General features: G+C 42.7%; 1 protein-coding gene across 7 annotated transcripts in view; it reads right to left on the bottom strand.

The window, feature by feature from the left end:
- Positions 1–26,539, bottom strand: part of FYN (FYN proto-oncogene, Src family tyrosine kinase) — a 216,225-nt gene that overhangs the window by 24,773 nt on the left and 164,913 nt on the right. For 5 of the 7 annotated variants that reach the window (XM_077162686.1, XM_077162682.1, XM_077162684.1 and 2 more), the window contains 6 exons: positions 24,196–24,299; positions 23,083–23,232; positions 20,193–20,357; positions 16,987–17,166; positions 15,288–15,364; positions 15,037–15,190 (listed from right to left, as the gene is read on the bottom strand). In XM_077162686.1, coding sequence (XP_077018801.1) covers positions 15,037–15,190; positions 15,288–15,364; positions 16,987–17,166; positions 20,193–20,357; positions 23,083–23,232; positions 24,196–24,299 — 830 coding nt within the window. Of the gene's footprint in view, positions 1–15,036; positions 15,191–15,287; positions 15,365–16,986; positions 17,167–19,630; positions 19,787–20,192; positions 20,358–23,082; positions 23,233–24,195; positions 24,300–26,539 lie in introns of all 7 variants that reach the window. The other 2 variants (XM_077162687.1, XM_077162688.1) reach the window with 2 other exon arrangements.

A 26,539-nucleotide genomic window follows, 5' to 3' on the forward strand; every position in this document is an offset into this window, starting at 1 on the left:
TTTTATAGTATACACACATATTCCTCCACCATACCTTGCCTTATTCCGGTTAAATAGCAACTGCTCCATAAATGCTTGTTGATTGGCTAATAGGTCAACCTAGGCTGTAATTTACCCAACACCCTGATGGCCAAAGAAATTTATTCTTGATAGATCCTTTCACCCTTTACACAGATTTAATCAAACCAAATACAAAGAAAAAAGTGACATTATAGTGGTGTAATAAAGTAGTAGTTATTATTATTATTTTTTTTACCCTTAGAATTATAGCAATAAAAATTACTCTTACCATCCTTTAAAACAGCCTGACTGGATGCTCTCAGTTTTTAAGTGAAAATGGGAATGGTTAAATTCAATGCCAGGATGGCCTGTCCCAATCCCCAGGTCACATTCCTGTGAATGAGGTCCCTCCATCCCTCGTGATCAGGCAATACGCTTTTCATTTCTGCTTCAAATAGAAACAGTACTCTATGAGTCTTCTGCATTATGATGATGGCATTGGCACTTCAAATGTGCAGATGAAGGCCACAGGTACATCTGCTTCAAGTTCCTACACTAACTGTAAGTAAGCTGGCCAGGAAACAGGGAGTACAATTTTTTTGTGTGTCACTCTTTGGTGACAATGCAAAGAGTTCCAGCTGTGAACTGGGCTGGATCGAGCAGTCATTTATGGAAGACAGAATTAGGCAGTCGTTTAGGAAAGGGGCTTCCCAACATTGGCTTTGGACACTGGTTTTAAAATGGAGTGACAATTTAAAACCTTCTCAAGTTTCGGTCTCCTTGTCTATAAATTTGATAAATTTCGTAAGGTCATGGTGATAATTATAATAGATAAAAAAATGCTCAGCACAGTTTCAGGTGAAAATGGTTAAATAAATTCCAGCTATGATTTTATTTGTTTAATAATGCGCCTAGATAATGCACTCAATCTGAAGTCTAAGCTCATTTTAATAAGGTGCTGAGCTGTACTGGCAAAGCCACCAGTTTAGTCAAAGCTTTCCAAACTTTGAGAGGGAAAGAGGAGGAATAAAACCCAATGCCCTAATCAATCGTTGAGAATTTAACTGAGTGTCTTTTAAGTCTCCAGCACAGTGCTAGCAACTCCTGAGAAATCCAAGTGCAAGTTACCTCCTGCCCCCAAGACTTTCCAGGCAGCTGGGGGGAGACAGCACTCACACATGGCATGGGCCTTAGGAAGGAAAGGGCTCAGAGGAGAGAGAAACAGATGGAGTGAATAGGGAACGGGCACTCCCAGGATAGATGGCCACACCAAAACGATGCAGTGGGACCCTCGGTTTTCCCTGGGGCGGGTCTGGGGGCTCCAGCTCACATCACTGGCTCTGGAAGAGAGCTGGGCTGTCAAGCCCTCTTTTTTTTTTTTTTTGCCCTGCAACCAGGCCAAATCTACAGCCCTGACTCAGAAACTACCCTCTTTGGTTGAAAACTGGGCCAAGATGAAGAAAGTGAAGCCGGTGCCGACTAAAAGACGCCGAGTTCTTCCTACAGAGAACAGAAGCCCTAATCCAACAGCATTTTCAAGGAGGAAAGGCATTGGCTTCAACAACAGACACTGTTGTTTTTGAACCAAAGACCCATCCAGAGCCTTCTTTAATTATGAAGCCACAAACTCTGCAAATGATTACATTCAATATTAAATAATGCGCAGTACTTCAACTTGAATGTTACTCTGGGGAGTAGAAGAAAAGGACTCAGGAACTATACAAGTAACAGGAAGCCTATTACACTGGGGGAGGTGACAAGGCAGGACACAGGACAGGATATCCTGAGAAAAAGGCAGAATCAAAGCTGACCTGACCTGGAACTTTGTGGTTATTCAAACAAAGCAGTGGTTTCAAACCCAGTAAAACTTGGCAAAGCAAAACTCTGACTTTTCACACTAGGTCACATGTTTCTGAAGTAATACAAATGTGTATATTTTCCAGCTATTCCGGGTGACATAAAGTTCCACTTTTAACGTCATGAAGTTTTAGCACCACATTTGTTAAATAAGCATAAATGAAAAATAAATGGTACAATGGATTGAGACATTGTTCCATATGAAAGTCATAATGGCAGGGGGAGGGCAGGGAGTCTGAGAGGAAAGGAGACAGGAAGCAAGAAGGAGGGATATCCCACCGGGGACTTGGGGCAGAAGGGACACGTAGGCCAGGGAAGATTAGAACCAAGGACCAAAACTTGGGCCTGAAAATACTGCAAAGAGAAGGGTTGATTAACTAGGCACATATCCAAAGTCTGGTTGGGTTGAATCCATGGAAGGAATAGTCAAGCTGAAAGTGGTGAGCAAACTTCTAAAGAGAGTACAAAATTGAGATAGATAGACGAGGGGTAGAAGGTCCATCAATGGATGATAAAAATCTAGTCCAGGACACTTGGAGGACAGAGGGAGCAAAGTCAGCCATGAGGGAGAATGGGGGCCCAAGGCCAGAGCCGAGACACTGATTGTGGTGTCTTGAAATCAAGGAAGGATAGGCATGAAGATGTGCTGTGGAAGGGCATTAGATCCTTACATGAAGGATAACAGAAAGCAGCCTGTGACATGTGCATCAAATATGAAGAAGCCAGAGGGGAGGGGAGGAAGGTCCGGGCTGTCTTTCTTCATTGCCCTCCTCCAGATAGTGACCAGTAAAACTGTGGCCAGTCAGTCCAGAGCAGTCCTACTGACAGCACAGAGGTAAAGAATGAAATGAATGAGCATATTCAGAAATTCTGGATATTTGGTCTCTTTACTCTCGGGAAGGAAATCTAAGAACAACCAAGGGTAGGTTCTTCCCTGAAGGTCAATGATGTTTCCTCAGTGCAGCCTGTGTTGGGGAGCTTGTTTACATGGTGGTTTACGTTGTAAATGTAATGGTTTACACTGGGTGGAATTGAGAAACAGAGGAACCCTACCTGCTGTTTCTACCGAATTGAAAGTGTTGTGTACCCCAGGAAAGCCATGTCTTTTAATCCTAATTCAATATTGTAAGATGGAAACCTTTGTTAGATTCCATGGAGACGCGGCACATTCAATTGTGGGTGTGGCCTTTTGAGTAGATGAAGGTATGACTTTGCCCATTTAAGGTGGGTCTTGATTAGTTTATCAGAGTACTTTTAAAGGAGAAACACTGTTGCTTCAGAATCAACAGAGACGCAGACAATTGAAGATGCCTGAAGTGCCAACAAAGAGAGCAGATGCCTAGACATGAACGTTTGGAGATGAAGTGCCCAGGAGACATCACCATGTACCTTCCCATGAGATGCTAAGCAAGCCATAACCCAGAGTTGTGTCCTGGAGGAGCTAAGTGAAGGCCCACAGGTGCTAAGAGAGGAAACTGCTGGCATCAGAACCTGGAAGCAATGGAATAGAGAACAAGGACCAGCAGACGCCAGTCAAGTGCCTTCCCATGTGACAGACATCAACCTTCCCTAAGTTAAGGTATATTTTTCTCGGGATGCCTTAGTCTGGACATTTTTATGGCCTTAGAATTCTAAATTTGTAACTTAATAAATTATCTTTTTAAAAGCTGTTCCATTTCTGGTATATTGCATTCCAGCAGCATTTAGCAAACTAATACACTGCTCTATAATATCAAGGTTCTGAATAATTCTAGTTATCCTTCCAGCTTTCCAAGGGCCAAAAATGAAGTAGCAGAATAAAAATTCCGACTCAGGGCCCCAGTAGGATGGACACTACATCTCTGGATTCTCTAGAACAAAAGTCAGGAAAGCTGCGTGTAGCTCTCTCTAACCATCCGTATGCTACTGCTCACTGTAGTAAGCAGAACCCAGGCGGAAGTAATTAATTTACGTCTGGGATTTAGTTCAACACAGAAATTATTCCAAGAATCCAGTCACCCCCAGGAGGGCCAGTGGGCCTGGGGCAGCTCGACACTGTGCCACCCGGTGGGTGAGGCAGCCTGGACAGCTTTGGGTTTGGGGATAATGCTGGGGGAGAGTTGCAGATCGTGCTGGGGGTTTGCTTGGCAATAAGGAAGGAACTGAAGGAACAGACTGTACAGGGAGGATGATCCCACTTGGGTGTTTTCTGAAGCACCCTCCCATTTCTGGGGCATCTGTGGGGGAGACCAGGTCGCTGATGCTGAGTACTTCCTTGGGCTGGAGGAGAGAGAGAGAGGCTCTAAAATGCCAGGCAGCTTTCCCACGCAATGCCTTTCTCCGATTATCCAGATGAGATGCAGGAGTTCCTTTTGCCAGCAAAGCAAGACAAGGAAGCCAAATGACATTTTCGATGCTTGATGGCAGTCTGCAGTTCCTATTTACACACTTAAAAATCACAGTGTGACCATCTGCTTCCTTCTTGACGATTACTAAGAAACGTGGGATCTACAGACCAAGGACTTGCTCTTGACCATTCATAAACAACCGCCAAATTGCTCTGCCCAAAACAGCACAAAGGAGAAGCACCCACAGCGAATAGCAAATGGGACTGCCCAGAGCAGACAGAGCGGAGAGGCATCACGACGCCAGTTCTGAGTGACCAGAGCTTTTATGTACCCATCTGTTTCCTGTGGACAGGCAGAAAGCCGCCCAAGGAAGGAGATGGAAGACACATCTGCCTCCTTCCAGCAAACAGTTCTAATCTAGCAGAGACCAGGGAAGGAAAGGGTGATTTCAAGCCTCTGTTCTTTTAGCTTTCATCTGTGGCTCTCCACGTATCCTTCCTTTGAGGGACATAGGTGATTGGCACAATTCATTTTCATTTCCCTGCCAATGCGACCCGCTCCTCCTGACTATTAATCTGGTCGCCCCCCACCCCCTGGCTCCACGGTGGCTCAGCAGATAAACAAAGCAGCCCCGCAGAGGAGCCGGTGGAGGGGGCGCCTTAGGCGGCGGGAATGCACACGAACGTGCCTGTCTGCCTGGGGACTGGAGTGGACCAAACGTGGGAGCTGGGAAGGCTTGATCACAAACAGGCATGGTTCAGGCATGTGACTCCTTAACACGATCTCTCCTCTCCTAGGGGGTTCTGCGGGGGAAATTGACCCTGGAGCCTCTCCCCAGACATTCCCTGGGGGTGATAAGGTCTGGCCGTGGGCACGGGGGCGAGGCTTGTGGTCACCACATGGCGGCAACGCTCTAGTTAGAACAGAGGCGCTTCCAGCTCGCCACTTAGAACAATGGCTGCGTTTGAAAGGGTTTGCTTTTCATCAAAGGACAGTTTGTTTCTCTAGCATGGGAAGCGTGAGATTAAATTCAATAATTACAAGGTTTTTTTCCCTTCCCTGACATTTGCTGCTCAGGCCACAGCACGCTGTGCAGGAACTGCAATCCGCTGTTGACAGAGAACAAGAAATGCATGTGCAGACAGGGGTGGGGGCGGGTACGGCACTGTGAGACCAGCCTTGCTCAGCCCCCAGATCACGGGCTGCTGATTCATAATTCCGCAGGAGCCCCCCGAGCCTGCAAAGCTGGCCTTCTGAGACTCAAAATGCCCTGTCGCGATAATACAAGGGAAGGACAGCAAATGAATTCATGATTTTGAATTGTGAAATTCAAAATTTGAAAGAAACTGGGATCCGTTTCTCCCTGATGGTGTTTGTCAACCTCACTGCCTGCTTGTTTGTGTTCAATGACTACTGTGCTTTTTGAATCCAAAATCTGATTACATTTAATTAGTACAGGCATCTGGGATTCCTAATACACAAAGAGTTATTAAAGTAACAAATCTTTCTAAAATATGTTCTCCAAGAAAGAATGTGTTAATTTATGCAGCAACAATTTTTAACATGAAATAATTAACATGAAAACTGCAACAATTATGAATTCTTCCTAGTCTAATTTATATGTGAATTTTCCTCCAGACAATAATCCATTCAACTTAAACCCTCAATACTGGGACTATTTGAGCAGACACATCTTTCTTCTTCAGTACAAATCTAAACTTACAGCAATCTTACACAAAGTTCAGGATGTCCCTGTTTCTACATACATTACAAAGATCAAATATTAAACTGCCTTGACATTCGTTTCCTCAGAAACAATCCTGTTATTAATTTGGAATTTAAGAAAAAATCCATCACCAAAAACCCGAAAAACAACTCTAAGTTCCATCTTCCATGATGATTCAAATTAGAAGAGGAGAGTTCTATAGGCAGGGCCTCCAAAAGGGAGGAACCCTGATGGGAGGGGATTAAAAAGGCCCAGTGTGTCCAAAGGGTCTCTAGAATGGCCTTTGTGAACACTCATATCCCTGGGAGGTGAAAAGCACAGCCATTACTGCCCATTGGATATTACTAATGATAATATTAGTGCTACTACGGACAATTATCAGCTCAGTCTTTGCTTTAAACTGGGTGATTTATCGTGATTTATCTATGTTCTCATGAAGTCATACAAAAATTCTGTGATGTAGATAACTATCATAATCCCTGCTTTCAGAAGATGAAACAGAGGGCCAGAGTGGTTAAGAGACTTGTCCAAAGTCTCACAGTTAATTAATGACAGTGCCTATATTTAAACCGAGATAAATTTGATTTCCTGGCTCCTGCTCATAATCAACATAATGCCTGCAATGTATTTTGGGGAGGGGGAGAGAGGTAGAGGGAAGAAGGGAAGGTATCTGGCTATTCCAAAAGACATCAAGTAGAGTGTTGCCAGGAGTGGGTGGGAATGAGTAAATAAAATCACTGCCTTACTGACTATCTTTAATGTTTCCAACCACCGTAAAGGAAGCAAATATACCAGCCCTACTTTACGGATGAGGAAGCGGAGGCGCTGAGAGAATAGAGCTTACGTAAAGTACATGGCCTGGAAAAGGCAGTCAAAATTGAAACACAACAGACTTATCAAGCTCTAAGGCTCCCATGCTTCCCATTACTCCAAAGACAATCTTGCAGTGTACAGGGAACACTATGTAACAAACAATCCTTTCTGGAGGTTTTCGCAGTCACAACAGTACTTGAGTCCCAGAGAGAGGAGTGCATGTTGCTCAGAGAGTGTGGAGAGGTGACAGTGACCTCAGCTATTTCCATTCTGGTAAACAAGTATTTATTAAATCTCTAGGCCAGATCATCCCTACAGAGGAGTAGCATGACTGTTCCCACAGATTCTCAGGGGATCCACGCTCCTGCAGTTTCTTCTGACGTGTGCGTATTTATGCATGCACACACATCACTGAAACCACTGAGAATATGATCTCAGAGTGGACAAGATCCCAGACAATGGCCGTAGTATGGAGGCAGGACTTGTTTTCGGCAGAGAAGAAGGAAGGTGAGTGGACAGCTGCTCCTGGCTGTGCTCAGGGTGGAGGGCCCTTGGGGCCAGCAGGTAATGTCAAAGTGGTGACTGTAAAATAATGAAATGGTATTTTTCTGCTCTTTAAAGATCGATTCTTCTCTATTGATTACTAAGAGATTTTTCAAAAAAGATTTTTTTGGTCAGAAAATAAACGCACCTTTCAAGGAAAATATATACCAAAAACAGAAAGATCAGGTTATAAAAATGATTTTATATTTTATAATCCTCAAAGAGCTTTCATGAACAGCCCATTTAATTCTCACATTAATTATGTGGGTAATTATTTTTATTATCTCCATTTTACAGATGATAAAAATGAGTCCCACTCTATGTAATACAAAATAAGCCAGAAACAAAAGAGCAAATATTTTATGGTTTTCATTTAAAAATACTTATAAGAAAACTGGAGCCTAGATTGTAAGCTCTTACAGCAGTCACATTTAGTCTGGAGTGGTAAATGTTATTCTAGGTTTCGAGAGGCTGTGCTATATAGGTATAAACTGGTATTTCCCTGGAACTTTGGGTACCACTGTGACACATAAGACTCCGAGTAGGAGCTCTGCAGGTCTGAAGGTCAGTATTGCCACATGCAACAACTGTTAAAGAAACTGAAAAAGAGATCAGGCTTCAATTAGAGATATGAAAATAGCTGATCGGTAGAGACTAAGGTAAATCAGAATACAGGGGTAAGGGGGACATTATCTCTATTTTAGAACTTCACCTGCTTTGTGAGACAAAAGGCACAGAGGTTTGTCTAAAACCTAAATTTTCTGTAGCGCATAATCTACTCAACCTGTCTGTCTAGACCATTTAAACCCCTAAACACAGGGAACCCAGAATGGGAATGAGGGCTTGTAATTCTGCACAGCTTAATGTAACGCTTGGATACATCCCAGAGTATATTGAACAGATAATTAAAATATATCGGCTCAAAAAAAAAGGGTGGGCAACGGTGGCTCAGTGGCAGAGTTCTTGCCTGCCATGCTGGAGACCCAGGTTCGATTCCCAGTGCCTGCTCATGTCAAAAAAAAAAAAAAGTATTGGCAAAGTCCCCTGAGAGATGGGAGAAAAAAAATATGGAACTATTAAACGATACCACTGGGGAAACCCTTGATACTTTCTCAAACATTAGGGACTCCTAAGTCAGTAGGCCAGGCCTTTGATCTTGAGGCTTCCTCTTGCAAAGCTTATTTATGTAGCCGAGAAGCTTAGCCTACCTATAAGCTTAGACTAAGAGTACTTCAAGAGGACCCCTTTTTGTTGCTCAGATGTGACCTCTTTTTCTCTAAGCCCTAATCTTGCAAGTAAAATCATCATCCTCCCCCCTATGTAGGACATGACATCCAGGGATGAAAGTCTCCCTGGCAATGTGAGATACGACTCCCAGGAACGAGCCTGCCTTGGCACATGGGATCAGCAATGCCTTCCTGTTTATAAGGGTGAAAAGAAGTGTAACAGATAAGATATCAGTGGCTGAAAGAGTTCAAATAGAGTCGAGAGGCTACTCTCGAGGCTACTCTTGATCAAGCTTCAGCTAGATATTGCTATTTATCATGGTTTAACAAATCCTAACCAAAACTATTCCTGCCAACCCTAAAGAACACCTAGGGCATTATCTGAGATTCGACAGAGGTTCCATGCACTATGACTACTTTCCAGAAACCTGTGACTTCCAGATGGGTTCCTAGGTCAGATAAGTGCTGAAACCTAGAGGGATGAGCCTCTCCAGAACATCCCCCTATCCCATATTATTGACAGCCCTTCCAACATGAAAGAGTTGAATGGACGTAGTCCAAATACCCCTAAAGACTGGGAAAAAGATCAAAGGAGAAGGTGGAGTTATACAGGGAAGATAGGATTTAACAAATGAATATGATTGCTGAACCATTATATTAATAATTCTTTCCTTCTCCAGTGTGTTAGAGCAGATAGAAGGAGAAACCTAAAATTGTGGAACTGTAACCTGTACCAATCTCTGAAATCTGTTCTATAACTGATTATTGAGGTGTGCTTTGAAATTTATTTTTTTTGTATATATCTTATTTTTCACAATTAAAAAATAGCAATAATTAAAAATTTTTCATACAAAAAAATGAATCCCAGACAAAGTTAAGTGATTTGCCTGGGGACACCAAGCTTCTAAGTGATAGAGCTGATTCGCCTCCAGGGCTTTTAACTTCCAACCTCAAGTTCCTCAGTGCCAGGGGGCAGCCTCGACAGTCTGTAAGGGACATACAAATCTATCTGGAGTATGGGTAAATCACAGAGGAACTGCGTATCTATTTTAAAATTATATCCACAAAATCTGTAAGGCAGTATCTCCAAATGTTAACCATAGGCTTGTCCTGCAACCAGCAACCAGCAATAATGCTCTTTGCAATAATATACCCAAAAGAAATGGAGGCCTCTGTCTATCATATTAGCAGCTTCAATCTAGCCCCAAATTGGCAATAACCCCCAATGCCCATTGTGCCAGTCTGAAGCTATTATGTATCCCAGAAAAGCCATGTTCTTTAATCCTCATTCAATATTGCAGGGTATGATCTTTCTGATTGTTTCCATGGAAAAGTGACCCACCCAATTGTTGTTTCCTTTTGATTAGATGGTTTCCTTGGATTATCTATATCCATTTAAGGTAGGCTTGTTTATTGGAGCCCTTCAAGAGGGAACCATTTTGGAAAGAGCAAGCACACACCTTTGGAGACGCATAAAGAAGGTGCCCCAGGGAAAGCTGTTGAAGAAGCCTGGAGAGAAAGTTAGCAGACTTCGCCATGTGACTTTCCAGTTAACAGAGAAACCTTGAACATCATCAGCCTTCTTGAGCCAGGGTATCTTTTACTGGAAGCCTTAAGGACATTTTTATAGGCTTGCCTTAATTTGGACATTTTCATGGCCTTAGAACTGTAAACTTGCAACTTAATAAATTCTCCTTCCATTTTGGTATATTGCATTCTAGTAGCTTTTACAAACGAATATACTCATCAACAGTAGAATGGATAAACTGTGATATAGACACACAGTGGAATACTACTCAGCAATGAAAAAGAAATAACTACGGTCACACACAGTAACATGGATGAATTTCCCAGTCATAATTCTGGGAAGGAAGGCAGACACAAAAGAGTCATGCTATTTGATTCATTTATGTGAAATTCAATTACAGGTAAAACTAATCTGAGGTTATACAGATAAAAATATTGGCTACTTCCAGGAGGTTACTGATTGGGAGGGAGCATGAAAGAGACTTCTGGGGTGCTGGAAATGTTGTATGTCTTCATCTGTGGGCTTGGTTCATGGGTATTAACGTATGCAAGAATGCACCGAGTTGTACATTTAAGATTTGCTCATTTTAGTGTATACAGTGTAACAAAAAAATAAAATCGCACAAACAAGTCATTCCTATACATAAACCAGGTCTATCAGAAGCCGTTAGGTTAAGTCAACATTTATCATCACTGAACTTCCTGAAAGTTTACAAAGAAAAAATGAGAGTCTGTGTAGAATTCTTCTACTGCTTCCCAACTGCTTGTGTGAGATTTGATGGAATTAACTGCTGGAGGGGCTGTAAGCTCTACAACAGCTGCCTGTGCTGGTGGCCATGGTAACCACGTATGGTTAGGCGACAGGGTAGACAGCAGATACCCGTGGCGCCCTGGTAGGGGTGGTGGGGGGGAAGTTTGGCTCTGGAAGGATGCTGGGGTAAAGGTGCAGTACTGGATAGGGAGGTGACTGTGAGCAGATCTTGGGGGAGGGTGCAGGGGAGATGCCAAGAGTCAGCTGTGGGGTCATGACATGGGTGGGGGAAGGCTTGGATTCTCTGCTTGGATATAACACCACAACTACCTCAAACTCAACAAATTCAAAACCAACCTGACCCTCTGTTTCTGAAAATAAGAGTTTCTTCCCAATTCACTCATTTCTGTTGCTGGTAACTCTCTTCTCAAAATTACTTACATCTGAATACTCAGGAATAATCTTTGATTCCAATTCTCTCCCCCTACCCCACATAGTGTTTCAGCTTTTTCATCATATCCATAATCCATTCATGTATTTGTATATTCCACAAGAACTTAGTCTTGTATAGGATGTAATGACAATAACATTGATTTACCACTTGCTATGTGCTGGACCCTGAGTTAAACACCTTATAAGCATAAGTTTACCTAATCTTCACAAAAACGCATGAAACAGGTACAGTTACTTCCCTTTTACAGATGAGGAAACCAAGGCACAGAAAAGCTAAATAACTTGCCTGAGGCCCCAGTGCTGCTAAGTGGTAGAGCTGGTGAATATCAAACCTGGTCCTGTCTGACTCCTCCTGCCAACTGGCCACCAAGCAGTCTTAGGCTCCTTTAAATCAGTAGCTTCTGGGAGAGTCATAGACAGGTACTCAAATACTTAATGTTGGCATTAGCTGGAGACCCTGAGTGGGTAGAATTTAGCAGAAAGTTTATGACTAAAGAAGAGTTATCTGCTACAATTAAGAGATGTAGCAGGGCTATGGAAAAATGAGATGAGGATTCCCAACTTTCTAGTGGTCTCCAGCACGCTGCTGGCAGAGAACCACCCTTCCAAGCTCTGGGCTAGGTGCTGATCTATTTATTCCTTGACATGGGGCTTCTGCTCTCAGTCTGCAGTAGAAGTGGGGTGGCGGGTGGCAGCAGGAAAGGAACCCAGGAAGGGCCGTTTAACCAGCTCTGAGTACCATTTCTGTCTGCACTCTGTGGTCTGTCAACTCATCCACCTGGGGAGTGAGGGGAGGGGAAAGACATTTCAGTGCATCCTTAGATAAGAAACTCACAACTGTGTTGAAAAGCAATTGTCATTCCTTCCCAGTCCTAAAATAGCTCTGCTTGGCACATGTGTCTGAACACAGCCTGTGCTGCTATAATCAGGGGTGCAGACTGGGCTTGGCCTGTGGGTACCATAAAGCCCGACTTGCAAATATTATTAGGCACATGGACCAGCTGTCCAGAGGTGCTGATTAATCCCCAGCAGGAACGTCACATGTGGCATGCAGGCCATCTGCAGAGGACACCAGCAGTTACATGCCAGGGCTTTTCTGCCTCATAAATGGGCTGGGGCTGGGCAGACCCTTGGGAGAAATTTTATGAATAGCTGGGCTGCCCAGAGCCTGAGAATGAAGGTCTTTCCCCTTTTCGCACATGCATATTAAAAGGTCCCCTGAAAAACTTTTCCATAAAATAAAGGGAAAAAAAGAACTACACCCAATCCTCTCTGTCTCTCCCCCACTCCCCCCCCCTTTTATAAATTGCTGTCTTGATGAGAAGCAGTTAGTACAGCTTAAGAGGGAAGACAGAATAGGGGCAGCCATACCTGGATTCAAATCCTGATCCTGAAATTTATGACTGTGTGACTTTGTATAAGTTACTTAACCCCTCTGAGTCTGTTTTTTTGTGGTATCCCTCCCCACTCCTCTCATTTACCCTCTCAGGCCTGGCATTTGGAAAATTTCTATGAATGCCCCAGCCCTCCCTTCCATCTCTTGCTCGAAAGTTCCCTGGGAATGTGGGGCTCTATAGAGTTCACCCCCACTCCCCAGTTCAGTTCTCCAGTTCATTTACTTCTCCTTACTTATCTTATCTCATGTTCGGCACAGGTTCAATCATATTTGGGAAAGGGAAGAGAGAGGGGAAAAAAATCTTCCAGAGGGAAGGGTCGACCCTTCTACTTAGAAATTAAGTAAAGGAAACATGGTACAAAGGGTTCAAGGCTGGCCCTTGGAAAGGGGTTCAGACAGTGGTGGTGGAGGTGATGGTGGAGGTGAGGATGCTGGCAGGCAGGCATTTGGGACAGCTAACCCGGGAGGGAGGAGGACCTGAAAGGTGAGGGATGAGGGCAGCAGCTCAGAGCAGCAGGGGGATGTGAGAGACCCAGTGAGGGGCCCCTTCACACCTCCACTGGGTGGCGATCACCCAGGACCACAGCATGATGGGTTCCACGCCAGGAACTCTCCGCAAACTAAATGCCCAGGCCCTGGCCACAGCACCTCTGCCGGCATCCTCACCTCCACCATCACCTCCTTTGCTTCTTGGCCTCGGAACCTCCTCATTTACTGTTGGTTTCTGCAGAGTCCAAAGTCCAGAAAAAAAGGGGAGAAATGGATCCCAAGTCACTCCTTCCAGCACTGGGACCCTATTTCCACCCAGAAGGATGCACACATCACACCCAAGATGCTAGCCTTTTCCCAAATCAAGCACTCACGCCTCCCAGCCTTCATCACTCTCTGCCTGTGCCCGAGGGTTTGGCACCTGACAGGTGTGTCCCGGGTATGCACCCTCATTTAGGACCAGCTCTCAGATCCAGTGGCACTTCAGACTCTCTCAGTTCACCTTGCCTCAAAATCACATCCGTGCTTCTCTCTGGAGCATTAGCGCCAATCACAGCAGTTATATGCCTTTGATTAGAGACACTGCGTGCCATCTGGCCCCACACTGTGGTGTGTGTGTGTGTGCAAAAAGCACAATTTGTAAGCGTGCTTGTTGTGTAGGCATTTGGCTCTACGACAAGAGCTGCCACGTGCTGGGAAAATACAAACAGCTGAGCTGTCTGACCTGCAGTATCTTTGCATTTGGGCAGTATCTGCACCAGCCAGGGTCTTAAATGAAACATTTTCCCTCATCGTCAGAGTCAAATGAAAGGAAGGGAGAATTGGCATGAAATGAAAAAATCCAAAAAAAAAAAAAAGGGAGGAAAAATTCCAGAGGCAGCCATTATAAAATCCAACAGAAAGCACCACCTCTAATATATTCCAGTCACTGTCCAGACTTGCTTGGAATAAGAATAGGCTTTGGTTAAAAACAATAGGAAAGTTACCTACATCCCCCAGATATGAGCATTACATTCCGCATGAGGAGCCTAGTTCATGTTTAATTCCACAGCATTTACCTGGTGACTGTTATGTGAACATCACAGGAAGAAAAAAAGTCCCAGGGAATTTCCTCCTCAGTATCTGGCGCTTTAAAAGCAGAGAAAATTGCCCCCCACTGGAGTGGCCGCCGGTTTGGGGATGTATTTTATCTACAGGCTAGCTTTCTATGAATTTGTCGTAGGAGTGGGGTGAAGGGAGATGATCAAGGGAAGAGAAGCTTTTCAAGAGACGGCCCCTGTTATCCTCCCTCGCACCTCTGGTTCCTCTCTCCGCCCTTCTTCTCTGGCTCTGGACGGAAACAGACTGAATCAGTGGGCTCCACCGACCTCCAGCTCTGGCTGGGTTCAGCAGGAGATCTCGGGCCTGCAGGCGAGTGCAGCGGGACTGTGTCGCCCGGAGCGCGCCCCCGGCCAGGTGTCTGCGAAGGGAGCCGCCCCGCACAGCCGCTGGTCCTCAGTCCGGGGCCGCTCCGCCCGCCACTGCTGCCGCCAGCTCCGGGCCAAGGCTTTCCCAAACCCCGCCCACACCCTTGCAAATAACGCCTTTTCAGGAAGTTCTCCAATTTGGGTGTACCTGCTGTTTTCCGCTGGTGATTTTGACTGGTGGAGTGACAGGCCCCTTGCCTTTCCACAGCCCTCGTTTTCCAAAGGCAAAGCGCCCCGGGCCTGGTCAGGACATGGCAGCTTTCACTCACAGCAAAGCAACGACAGAATCCGCCTACAGAACCCACCACAGCCTCCCACCTGCAGGGCTGTCAGATCCCTGCCTGATGAAGGAGAAGAAACCCAGCTGAGCAGACACTTGCAGGGTTTCCCGGAGGAGGGGGAAGGGCGGGTGTGTGTGGGGGGAGTTCTCGGACCGGCCCGCGCAGGCGCCCGCGCGCCCACCTTGTCTTGCCGTGTACTCGTTGTCTTCGATCAGTCGGGCCAGTCCAAAGTCAGCAATCTTGCATATGAGCCCGTTCCCCACCAGGATGTTTGCTGACCGCAGGTCTCTGTGGATATAATTCATGCGCTCGATGTAAGCCATCCCTGCAGCAACCTGTGGAGACCGGGAACAGGACACATGTCACCCCACGAGACGATGCACTTACCTGTCATTAACTCGAAGGCGTGAGTGAAGGCACTGCGGGGCCTACCTGCGCTGCCATGTCCACAAGATTTGGTAATTTCAGAGCTCTTCCTTCTCCATCTTTTAAGAAATCAAGTAAGCTTCCTACAAATGAGACATAAAACCATCTCAATTCACTTCGAAAGATCAAAATTCTCAGCACAGGGCTGTATTTGGTCTTCCTTAGAAGTTGAATAATTTGATAAAATACTGCCAGCAATGAAAGGAAAGGCTTATATAGAAAATGAGGGTAGAAAAAAGTCTTGAGCATTGAAGGGCAACAATTTTACCTCTTAAAAATGAATGATGTTGGGGCAGGCCAGGGTGGCTCAGCAGGCAGAGTTCTTGCCTGCTATACCACAGACCCCGGTTCGATTCCCGGTGCCTGCCCACGCAAAAAAAAAAAAAAAAGTTGTTGACTCCATTTCTAAGGACCATAACAAAAAAGTTGATGAAGCTCGAGGAGATGGGACTCAGTCTCCCTTTATGCCATAAAAAGGAATGTGTGAAGAATGACCACTTCCAACTCACTCCCAAATCAGCCCCATACAAAGGAGTGAGGTGGGAAAAATACAGCCCCTGACCAGCAATAATAGTGCCCCCTGGGAGCTTGTCAGAGAAGCAGGTTCTAGGACCCCACCCTACACCTAATCAGCCAGAAATTTTGGAGGTGGAGCCAAAAACCTGTGTTTTTAAGAAGCTCTCCAGGTGATTCTGATACATGGTAAAATTTGAGAACACTGGCCTAACTTATTTGTACATTTTATATCAAGAAAAAGAGTATTTGAGGAATACAGAGTAGGGGAGATACCTCCCCCTAATTAGATAACAACTTAACTCTTAAATCAGACTTCTGAAGCAAAACAGCTATAGCTTCAGAGTCATTATTATAACTTAGCCTGAGGAGGCTCAGAATTAACAGGAAGGCTGAAATGACCATTTGCAGAGGCTGAAGACTCACAATGGTCATGGGTAACTTTTTTCATGCTTTAATCACAAAGTTATTTACCAAATAGCCCTGGATACAAAGGACAAACAATCCTCCAAGAAAAAAAAATCCAAATATATTTTAAAGACAGCATGTGGAAAAGAGAAAGTACAGTGGCATCCTGTGACATACAAAACATTGCCTATTAAGGTTGTTCCTTTTGTGGCTCATCATTTTTCCAAGACAAAGTGATCTTTGGCCTTATCCCCAGCAATATTGCTTTGATTAGAGAGAAAGAGGACAGGGGAGGGATGAGAAAGGGAATGAAATGAGAATAAAATGTGCTCTTTTTAAAAAAGCATGCCATTGCTTCATCTGATGTTTGAGAAGAGAACTGACAAAAAATAAGATGTCAAAGTGATGGAAACTGAACTTAGCCCAGAGAACACTGCTGTTTACTGGTCCTGCAAAAAGGAAATGTAATACAAACTACTGCATTCAAAATACTAGTAAAGTATCATGGCCCTCTGCACCAGCCACCCCCTCCCCCAATTAAAAATGAGTATTTTATCTATGGAGAGGGGCTTGAATTCCTGACACAGGAATTGCAGCACACAATAGATACTAGTTTTGCAAGGATATGGAGTCTGTTTTTAAAATGTTTTCATTAATCAGCACACCATTGGTGCTTCCTGATGGGAATACTAGATTCCTGCAGAAGGTGGGGAAAAAGCAAGCAGGCAGCCCCATTCCTCTCCCCTTGCATTAGTCCCTGAGGTCGCGGGGAGTAGGGCCCAACCTTTGTTCATATACTCCGTGACGATGTAGATAGGCTCCTCGGACACCACCGCGTACAGCTGTACCAACTTGTCATGCTTCAACTTCTTCATGATCTGGGCTTCCTCGAGGAAGGATTCAGGGGACATTGTGCCTGGTTTGAGAGTCTTTATGGCTACTTTTGTGTTTCCATTCCAGGTACCTACAAATACCACACAACATTAAGTCAAATCTAAGATTCCCTGGTGACAGCAGAAAAGTTTTAACCAATAGCTATTTGCGTATGTTTAATTTTAAGTTAAAAAACAAACAATAATGTAGTTTTACTGAAGCAAGGAAAATCAATTAGTAAGGACTCTGTCAAGTATCTTCAAAGGAAAAAAAATACTTTACTTATAGGACAGTTTAGAATTCTTTTAATTTTTCCCCTTCTCTTCAATATATGCCATTCTCCTTTTTTGGTACAGACATGGGATTGCAAATTGATACCAAAACTCCCACCCTTTCTTCACAAAGCACAATGATGAAAGTCCAAGGGCTAGAAAAGTCTTGGTCATCCCACAGCCATTTCTCAGGTAGTAGAGTGAGCGTGGAAAGAAATTAGATTAAGTTCCGTTTTATGGGAGAATGCCATTTAAAAAATATATGGTGACACACCTGAGGATGTTTGGAAATTACCTGTAGACTTTGAATTGTAATGGATGAACTACTTGACAGGGTCCCTTTTAAGAGTTGAGTCAAGCATTCCCCCAGCACTGGCAAGAAGCTCACACTCTACTTGCCAATGCTACAACCAAGAAAGGGAAAATTCCTCAGGTTTACTGATGGTCAGCCACGATAAGAACAACTTCTATCAGCTAAGACTGGAAAAATTAAACAGCAGCTAAGAGGGAACGGAAATATTAACACTCAAAAAATGTCAAAAAATTTTAGTCTATCTTGGAGGCAAGGTCTGGTTTAATAGCATCATCAGTTACCTCATCTGTAAAATACAGGAATGAAAATGGATTATCTTCTGGGACTCTTAAAAAAAAGTATCTAGGTTTTATGTGTATTGTGTTATTAGTCGGATGACTTTGAAGTATAACTATTATTCATAAGGGGAAAAGAAAAAAAATCTGCTAAGTTAAATTATGCTATTTTCTATTTGAAAAAGAAGGCTGGTTTAAATTAAGATTTATTTATATATTTAATCAACTTTTGAATGAAAAAAATTCTCAAAATTGGAGCAGCTCTCTAATTACCCCATTAGATTACAACATGCGACCTACAAAAATAAAAATTATGAAAGAACAAGTAGATTAAAGAAGAGTTCATTTTAAATCTCTGAAAATATTTCACCATTAAATGTAAGTGGGAAATCTGACAATTGTAAGTGATCTTTTGCTGAGTGTTAGCTCCTCCAATTTTTACATACAGAAAGATCTTCCTATTTAATTTAAATAACCCTGTTAATTGCATGGTCATTGCACCCCAACTCTGAATACCACAAAATGATATTTTATGTTCAGTGAGAAACAAAATCTTACTGATACATGTAGAGATTAAAAACTGATAATAACCAAATGTGAAAATAAATGTTCCTTGAGGGTCCAGTTCTTTCTGAGAGGGTGTGGTTTGATTAAAAACTTTAGAACGCGGAGCTTCAACACTAAATTGGGTAGATGAGGGAGAGAAAGGCTGGACATACACATTTCACTATACTGGAGTTAAAGTCCAGAGAGAGATGGACACAATAATGTGGACTCAGAAAAATTACTACATGTCAGGTTCTGCTCTAAGTGTTTTGAATGTATTAACTCTGTTAATGCGAATCACACCCCAACACCCACACTCACATATTATAACCCGTACTCATCTAAATTGTTTTTAACGGGTTTGGAGGAAGGAGGATTCCACAAGCATTGCAATGAAATATTCTCTTACTGACAGACGTGTTTGGTTGGGGTCTAAACCCATGGATTATCTCTAAGCAAAGCTTCAACTGACCCAAAGGGTATTATAAAAGCACTGGGGAGAGCCCAGTGCAGACAACCAAATTAGAGTAGTGTGTGTCTAGTCAGCACCTATTATGTGTAAGGTACTTTTTTTTTTGCATGGGCAGGCACCAGGAATCTAACTCCAGTCTCCAGCATGGCAGGTGAGAACTCTGCCTGCTGAGCCACCGTGGTCCACCCTGTGCAAGGTACTTTAAACAAACTGACCCACGTAATCCTCAGAACAGCCCTATGATGGAGGTGTCATTCCAATTTTACAGATTAGGGAACTGGGACTCAAAGAGGTTAATAAGCCACTTGCCTATGGTTAATCAGCTAGTAAACATTCAAACTGAGGGCTGCTGGGCAAAGAGCCCATGGTTCTCCCTCCAGCATCTTACCATCCACAGCTTCTTACCTTTCCATCTCTTAGCAAGAGGAAACACCAGATTCATACTGTTTTGGTTTCCTGTTCTGTGGGTGCCTTAATTAGCCACATGAAGTAGGATGGAAGAGCACAGCAAGGAATCACCATATTTGAAAACCTTGATGGCCTATACCCATCTTCCTATCCAGGTTAAAGTCTTGGTCCCAAATGGCTGGGTATGGAGATTTGTGTGTTTTTGTTCAAAACCATCCTTTTAATTGGCTCTAAGATGCAGCCAAAACAAAATGTGCCCTCTGCCTTACCAAGCCACACTTCAGCGAAACACCCCTGACCCAGCTTCTTCTCCAGAAACAACGAATCACGGATAACTTCCCAGGCATCTTTAGCCAATCCAGAAGTTTGTGGGGTACAACTCGGTGCAATCACAGTTAAGTTAAAACACAAACCATCAGCTTTCTCTACAGGAAAGGGAATTAATAAAGAAAACACAGTCCTTATAATCAATAATCACGCATGCACTAGGAAAAGATGGAAGGTGACTCGACCATTGGGAAGACATTGAATTTATCAAAACATTTGCAGTTCAAAATGAAAGGCAAATCAATTTTATGCAGGTTGGGACATTTCTTATACATTTACTGGCTTATGAATTGAGGCTCAGGTAAGAGTACAATTTGAGCCAGCTAACTCTTTCCTAGAAATTCCAGAATTCCAAAATAAAAATAAAAATCATTATTTCCCACAGTTAGTGATTCAAACTCTCCCTTCCTAGTTAAAGTCTTTATCTTCACCTTCCATCTTTGACCTTTGGGACTTCCCAAACCAGGAAGCTCATAACAGAATAGTAATTGAGTCTCAGCATACCCATCCATACTTCCCCAAACTGCCCATTTCCCAGCCTCTTGATCAACTGCAGGGATTCTCGAGGGATCTCCCAGACATCTTTGGTTTTGACAGACAGATCGGTAAGCCTTGGCATCCCTTTGTGACAGGGAACTACCAGGCGGCAGCAGAGACCTGCAGCTCTCTCTGACGGAGCGGGGGTGGAGACAGCCAGCGGCAGCAGGGGAGAGAAGAGCAGAACACATGAAACAAAACACTCACAGGTACACGAACCCACACCAGCACACAGTGCTACTCAGAGCAGTGCTGCGTCAGCAGAGAACTACACACACCTTGCAAGATTAGACACCACACACTGAAACGTTTATTTGAGGTAGAACAGGAGACACTTTAAATATAGACTATTCTATACCCCCAGATGTAACAGAGTCTCTAGATTAGATACAGTCTGTTTTGGTTTCTGTACTAAGAAAAACATTTTTAGTTCATTGTGCTAATAACCTCTTCTGGAATTCTGAAAATGCCCCTAGTGATTTCAAAAGGTACATTTAGACTATAGAATGTCAGATGACTGTCCTTTCCCTTCCTCTAATACCTAGATTACCCAGGGGGCTGGGATCTCTTTATGAATGCATGGAAAATTATACAAGATTCTTCTAGAGGACACTAGATTGTTAAAAACTAGTAAAGCTGAAGATTATACTCGGCAGGGGAAAAAAGAGGTCACATTTTTCTAGCAATTTCTTTGGCATTCTAACTGACTCTCTATTCTGCCAGTCAGAGATACCCTCCCACTGCTTCTTTAATATTTCCCATTTTAAAAAAGATTTATAATAGCTTCTGACATATAATTTAGGAACCTGGTTTGAAAGGAGAAAGAATGGAAACAAAATTTTGCAGAAACTCAAGGATGTGAAAGAACTCCATTCTCTTTGAATAAAGAAGGAAAAAAGGAGTTATCACTTAGAGGTTATTTGGAGATTTTTGCTTTGTTCTGTTGTTTTTTGTTTTTGGGTGCATGGTCTGGGAACTGAACCCGGGTCTCTCACATGGAAGGTAGGCATCCTAACCACTGAACTACACATGCACCCCTTGTTCTGTTTTTTAAAATATGCTTTTTAGAATCTAATAGTGGCAAGCAGAAAATGCCTAAATGTCAAGTTGAAAATCAGCCAGGTGAGAAAAGCTAACAAAGAACAAGGAATCAGGGAAGTGACATCAGCTGCACAGAAGCCTGGGCTGGGGGGTGGGCAGACCCCCCTTCACTCCCCACCCCACTGGAAGCCTCCCAGGCCCAGGAAAAGCAAATGCAGTGCTGCCTTTTCTTCAGGAACTAGCTGTAACTTAACTTTTATTCCTTTCTTTTTGATGGAATCATCTTCTGAGATGTTTAGGCAGGGAATTATTTATGTGTCAATATTTCAAAGGCATTTTATTGTATGAGAGAGAGAGGGAAGAGGAAAAGCCAATATGAAAACAAATCTACTCAAGATGGATTTTTTTTTTTTTGAGATTAAAAAAATGTCTCTTGCTCTTCATATCCCTTCTCCCCTTCCAGCTTTATGATGTTATTAAGGTGCCCTTTCCCATACAATATTTTCAAATGACCCAAACTCTAGGGAACCTGCTGATGTTTGGCTGTAATGAAATATATTTCAGTGCTTGAAAAACCCCTACAACATGCAGTCATTTTGAGTATATCATTTAAGCTTGGGGAGATGCTCTGCTCCATTTCTTCAAAATACGTCAGAATCCACATAAACCAAAGCTACCCAATTTCCTGGTCAACGAATACTCCAAGTGTTATTAATTTTTTAAATTGCTAATTAGAGCCCAGCTCAATATACAGGCTTTTCTCATTGTCAAAAAGATGGCTTTTTTTGTGCATTTTAACATAAATGTGCATATGACAATAGTAGAGGTCAAGTTATGTACTATTTTGGGTGCTTGTCATTGTCCTGTAGAAGAAAAAAAATGCACCCATGGGTGGAACAAAAACTACTGGGCTTAATGGGAGAATCATCTATGTCTGTCTGTGTTTGCTTATATCCATATCCACATGTATATATGCAATATAAAGTAGGATATACGTTTTAATCTAGGAAAGAAAGCTATTATTTTAATGAATTGCACATAAAACCAAATTCTTTACTAATATATACAAATTGCATGTCTTAACATCTAATAATTTTATGTTCCCAGGAACAACAAAATAGTGGTGACATTTGTGTGTTAGGATAGAGACTGATTGATCTACTTTTTAAAGTTTAATTCGACATGACATAGCTGTAAAAGTTGTGGGTTGTGTAAGTAAGGAAACAGAGATATTGGTGGGTAAGTAGGACATAATTATAGAATGCAAAATTCATCGGGTCACGAGAAGGCAATGCATCTACAGCAATTCCTGCAACAGTGTTAAGAGTTATTATGGCAAAAACATAATATCCCCAGCAGAAATCCCACCCAAGTGCCCTCCTAGAGATGACTCTCCATATTCCTTTTTTTTTTTTTTATATGCTATATGGTGGGGGTCACATTTCATTCTTTCTCCATGGAGACTACCCCATTATAGCAGCACCATCTGTTGAATTTTTTTTTTTTTTATTAGAAATGCATTGGCCAGGGATTGAACCCAGGTCTCCTGCATGGCAGGCAAGAATTCTGCCACTGAACTATATCTTCCATCTTCCTTTCATGACTTCTGAATTATATAGTGCAGGTAAATGGGGAAAGATATTTGCAAGGCTAAATTTAAGCTACTGCTTTCTATTTGAACTGGATTGTCACAGAATCTACTGGCAAACATAATGGAACTAATAGTAACTTTGGTAGAACAGCAGCAAGAGAATTTATCCAGCCAAGTCCCTCACCAGTGTGTGAAAGGTCAGTAGCTAATGAGAATTAAAGTTACCTGAGTAATGCTGTACAAGCTGCTGAAGCGTTTCAAACTGGGCCCGGGTGGTTATATAGTAGCCACCATTGTCAAGTTTACGAATTTTATAATGTTTGACATGGTCTCCTTTCATATCGTCCCAATCACGGATGGAAAGTGAATAGGCACCTGGGTAAATATGTAAAGCATTAGCAGCTTCAATCATTTTGAGTACTGATTTATTTTTTAGGACTCATTTACTGAGTATTCTGATTACTAATTATCAAAGGGAGACACATGCATGTGTGCATGCACACGCGCGCACACACACACACACACACACACTCATCATTTCTACTCAGTACGTAGAAAGAAAACACCTCTTGCATTCCTGTAAATGTCAGAAGATATTAGCACTAAAATGATGTTACCCTTGAGACTAGGAAGCTGCTTGGATTTTTTATAAAATACTCTATTCAGTACACTTGTGTTGCCTATTATGGCACAGACCCAATTCTCCATGAGCAAGATCAAGGGAAACACAAAGATTCATGGCTGAGTTTGATTTTCTTGTCTCCTTTACCCATGGGAGATAGGGACAGCATGTACAGAAGAAATCTGAGGATTGTTTCTCTAGGTGAGCTTCAAATTTCTGCTTCACAATACTTCTTATAGGATCAGATAACCAGTGCCTGGCACATCAAGTGAGAAGGTCACCCCCCAACCCCTAGCCATCTCTTGTGGACTCTAATGAGTTGTTAAATACTGAAAAGGCCAACCGTTACAGGAAAAGAAGTAAGGTCCTCAGTTACTAAAAACAGAAACAAAACATAAACAAAAGAGTAACTAAGAGTTTCAGAAAATAATAATTTTAATGGATTTCTGAAAATTCTATGATCTACTTGCCCAGAGGAGTGAGGCTACCCAGTTCCTGTTTTGGAGGAATGCCTTGATTTTGAACTTCTGTAGTTTTTTTTGAACTGTCTGCAGTTCTAAAGCCTGGAGGGAAAGCTGCAAACAGGACTTCACTTGCAAGGTAGGGAGGATATGTGCCATTTTAAAATCCTGTACATTAAGTGATGAGCCTTTCATCTCCTCTGACTAATTCACAGATTTGAATGACAGGCCAACTTCTTCAACTCCTTATCTTACCTTTGGTGGTTTCACTCTCGCGGATAAGAAAGGTACCTCTTGGGTTTCCGAAGGACAAAAGCTGTCTCTCAGCATCTTTTCGGCCAAGTTTTCCAAAGTACCACCTTTAGATAAGATCAAGGAAAGGAAACATTTTGTCTCAATCATTTGAAAAACTGCAATAGAATTGGCCTTTTTGGCCATTAATACCCTCATTTCTGATTCTGTTCTTGGCCTTTTCCTACACATTTTTTTCTGAGTTCATCCAGTTTCCTTTCCATCTATTCCTGACTCTACCCTTAATCCATCTCTCTCATGCCTTAAAAATGCCAGATTTGAATTGTAGGCTATTTTATTTCCCTCTAGAGGCAGCAGGAACTGGTCTGTGATAAAACCACTATCTGCATGCATAAAAGCAGAAATCTAAGATCTTGTTTTGAAATGGAAACCACAAGAGACTCTTCCCATGCTCATCTACAAGATGATTTCTAAGCATAATTACAACTCCTGAGAAACAACACAATTCATTCTTAGTGAATATAAAGATCATTAATTAAGCCTTTTTTTTTTTAAATGCAAAGATCAGAATGGATAAAGAATAAATGCATATGATATTTTTTTTAGGAACTTTCTACCTTTAGGAACTCTGAAAGAAAAAAAAAAAAAGGTAAATACTACCCCTGATTTGCAATTACTGCTGTTCTTGGATGCTTGTTTCTATTTTTAATTCTTATCCGGCAGGTGTGAGGGCTTGGATAAATAAAAGGCATTTAGCAAGCATCTGGATTCTGATGTGCTGCATGGCATCTCTTTGGGCACAGCTGCAGGGACTGGTTACCGTGCACTTTTGATCTGTGCGGTCAATAAACACATCCTTTTAAAAATGCCCTGGCATTGTAGACATTTTAATATTCTCCGCAAACAAATTAACGACCCCCTTGTGCCACCTGAGCAGGCCTCCCACCAAGCCACCTCCTGACCTCTGTGATGTGCCTTTTCTCTCCCCATTTGCACCCTCAAGCCCTAACCTTTGTCTGGCAATGAGCTAACAGTCCAGCCCCAGGGGCTGAGTGAGCAGCAGGTCACTCAGCACCCAAGAGAGAACTTTGGGGCCCTCCCTTGGAACTTGCTCATAGGAACAATTTTTAGAATATTCCTTTATGAAAGGATACGGTTTCTAAAATGAAATTTCAGTTCATTATACATGAAACGTAGCTATTATGGGCTCATTGTCAAATCCTTTTGTGAATGAAAGAGCTTCACTGAAGATAAGAAAAGACACACCGCATGTTAACTCCTCGGTGTCTTTTAAGGGCATCAGACTGCGACAACCCCTTTTCTAACACTAGTTGGTATAAAGAGAATTACACCCATTATTTGTGAAAAATGACTTTCTTGGTTTGTATCAATAGCCCAATTAAAATGCTGTGTAATAAAAATTCTAACAGTGGATTGCACCAAAATAATAGTATTCTAAGATTAAATAATAGTATTCTAAGAATTAATTGCATATGTTAGATCACAGACAGCATTTTAAAAATATGATCTTTTATTCCTTAAAAGCAGAATGTTTATTTTTAAATTGACCATTCTAAATATAACTTAGATATATAGCCACAGGTTCCCAGTTACACAAAAGTTATGCTACATTTGGGGGGTTCCTTTTATCCTGAAAGAACAAAAAGATGTTTGCAAAGCCTGAAAAATCAATACAAATTCCTTTATTCACTGATGATTCCTTTATTCACTGATGATGAAACATCATAAGTAGGAGAAAAAAAGAGCTCACGACCACTGAATATTTGAGCATTGGAAATAAAACAGGGCTTCTTAGAAGAAGGGAATTAAAGACTGGAGAGTGATCCAACTGGGAGTTGGCCAGGGTGTGGAATCTAACCCTCCTGGTATCGCTTAAACACACCCATGGCAAAACTTGATATTGGAGCTAAAGGCTGGACTCAGTGACTGCTTCTCTCAACTCCTTTTCTGGTGAGGCAAGACCAGCCCTACCGAAGAGGAAAGGCAGCTTCCCTGGTGCCAGGGAAGAGGCCAGTTTCAGGGTTTGGGCCATGGATGCCAGCTCCCTCTCCCTCAGTTCAGAAGTAAGGGCGGACACAGGAGTTAGGCTGACGAGCTCAGTGCTGGAAGTGCCCGCGAATCCCCACGGTGGCAAGAAGGTTCCATGGTCTTCGAGGGCCCCTTGGCCTAGAGATCACCTACTGAAACTGCTGCCAGTGGAATCTTTGGGCCAATAACTGCTGGTCACTTTAATTCCAAAGAAACAGACTGAAAGCCCAAATCGAAATTCATCACCACAGTACTTCCCAAATTGTGGGACACACACCGTATCAGAGATACCTTTACC

This window comes from Tamandua tetradactyla, chromosome 5 (genome assembly GCF_023851605.1).
Source record: "Tamandua tetradactyla isolate mTamTet1 chromosome 5, mTamTet1.pri, whole genome shotgun sequence".
NCBI lineage: Eukaryota > Metazoa > Chordata > Mammalia > Pilosa > Myrmecophagidae > Tamandua > Tamandua tetradactyla.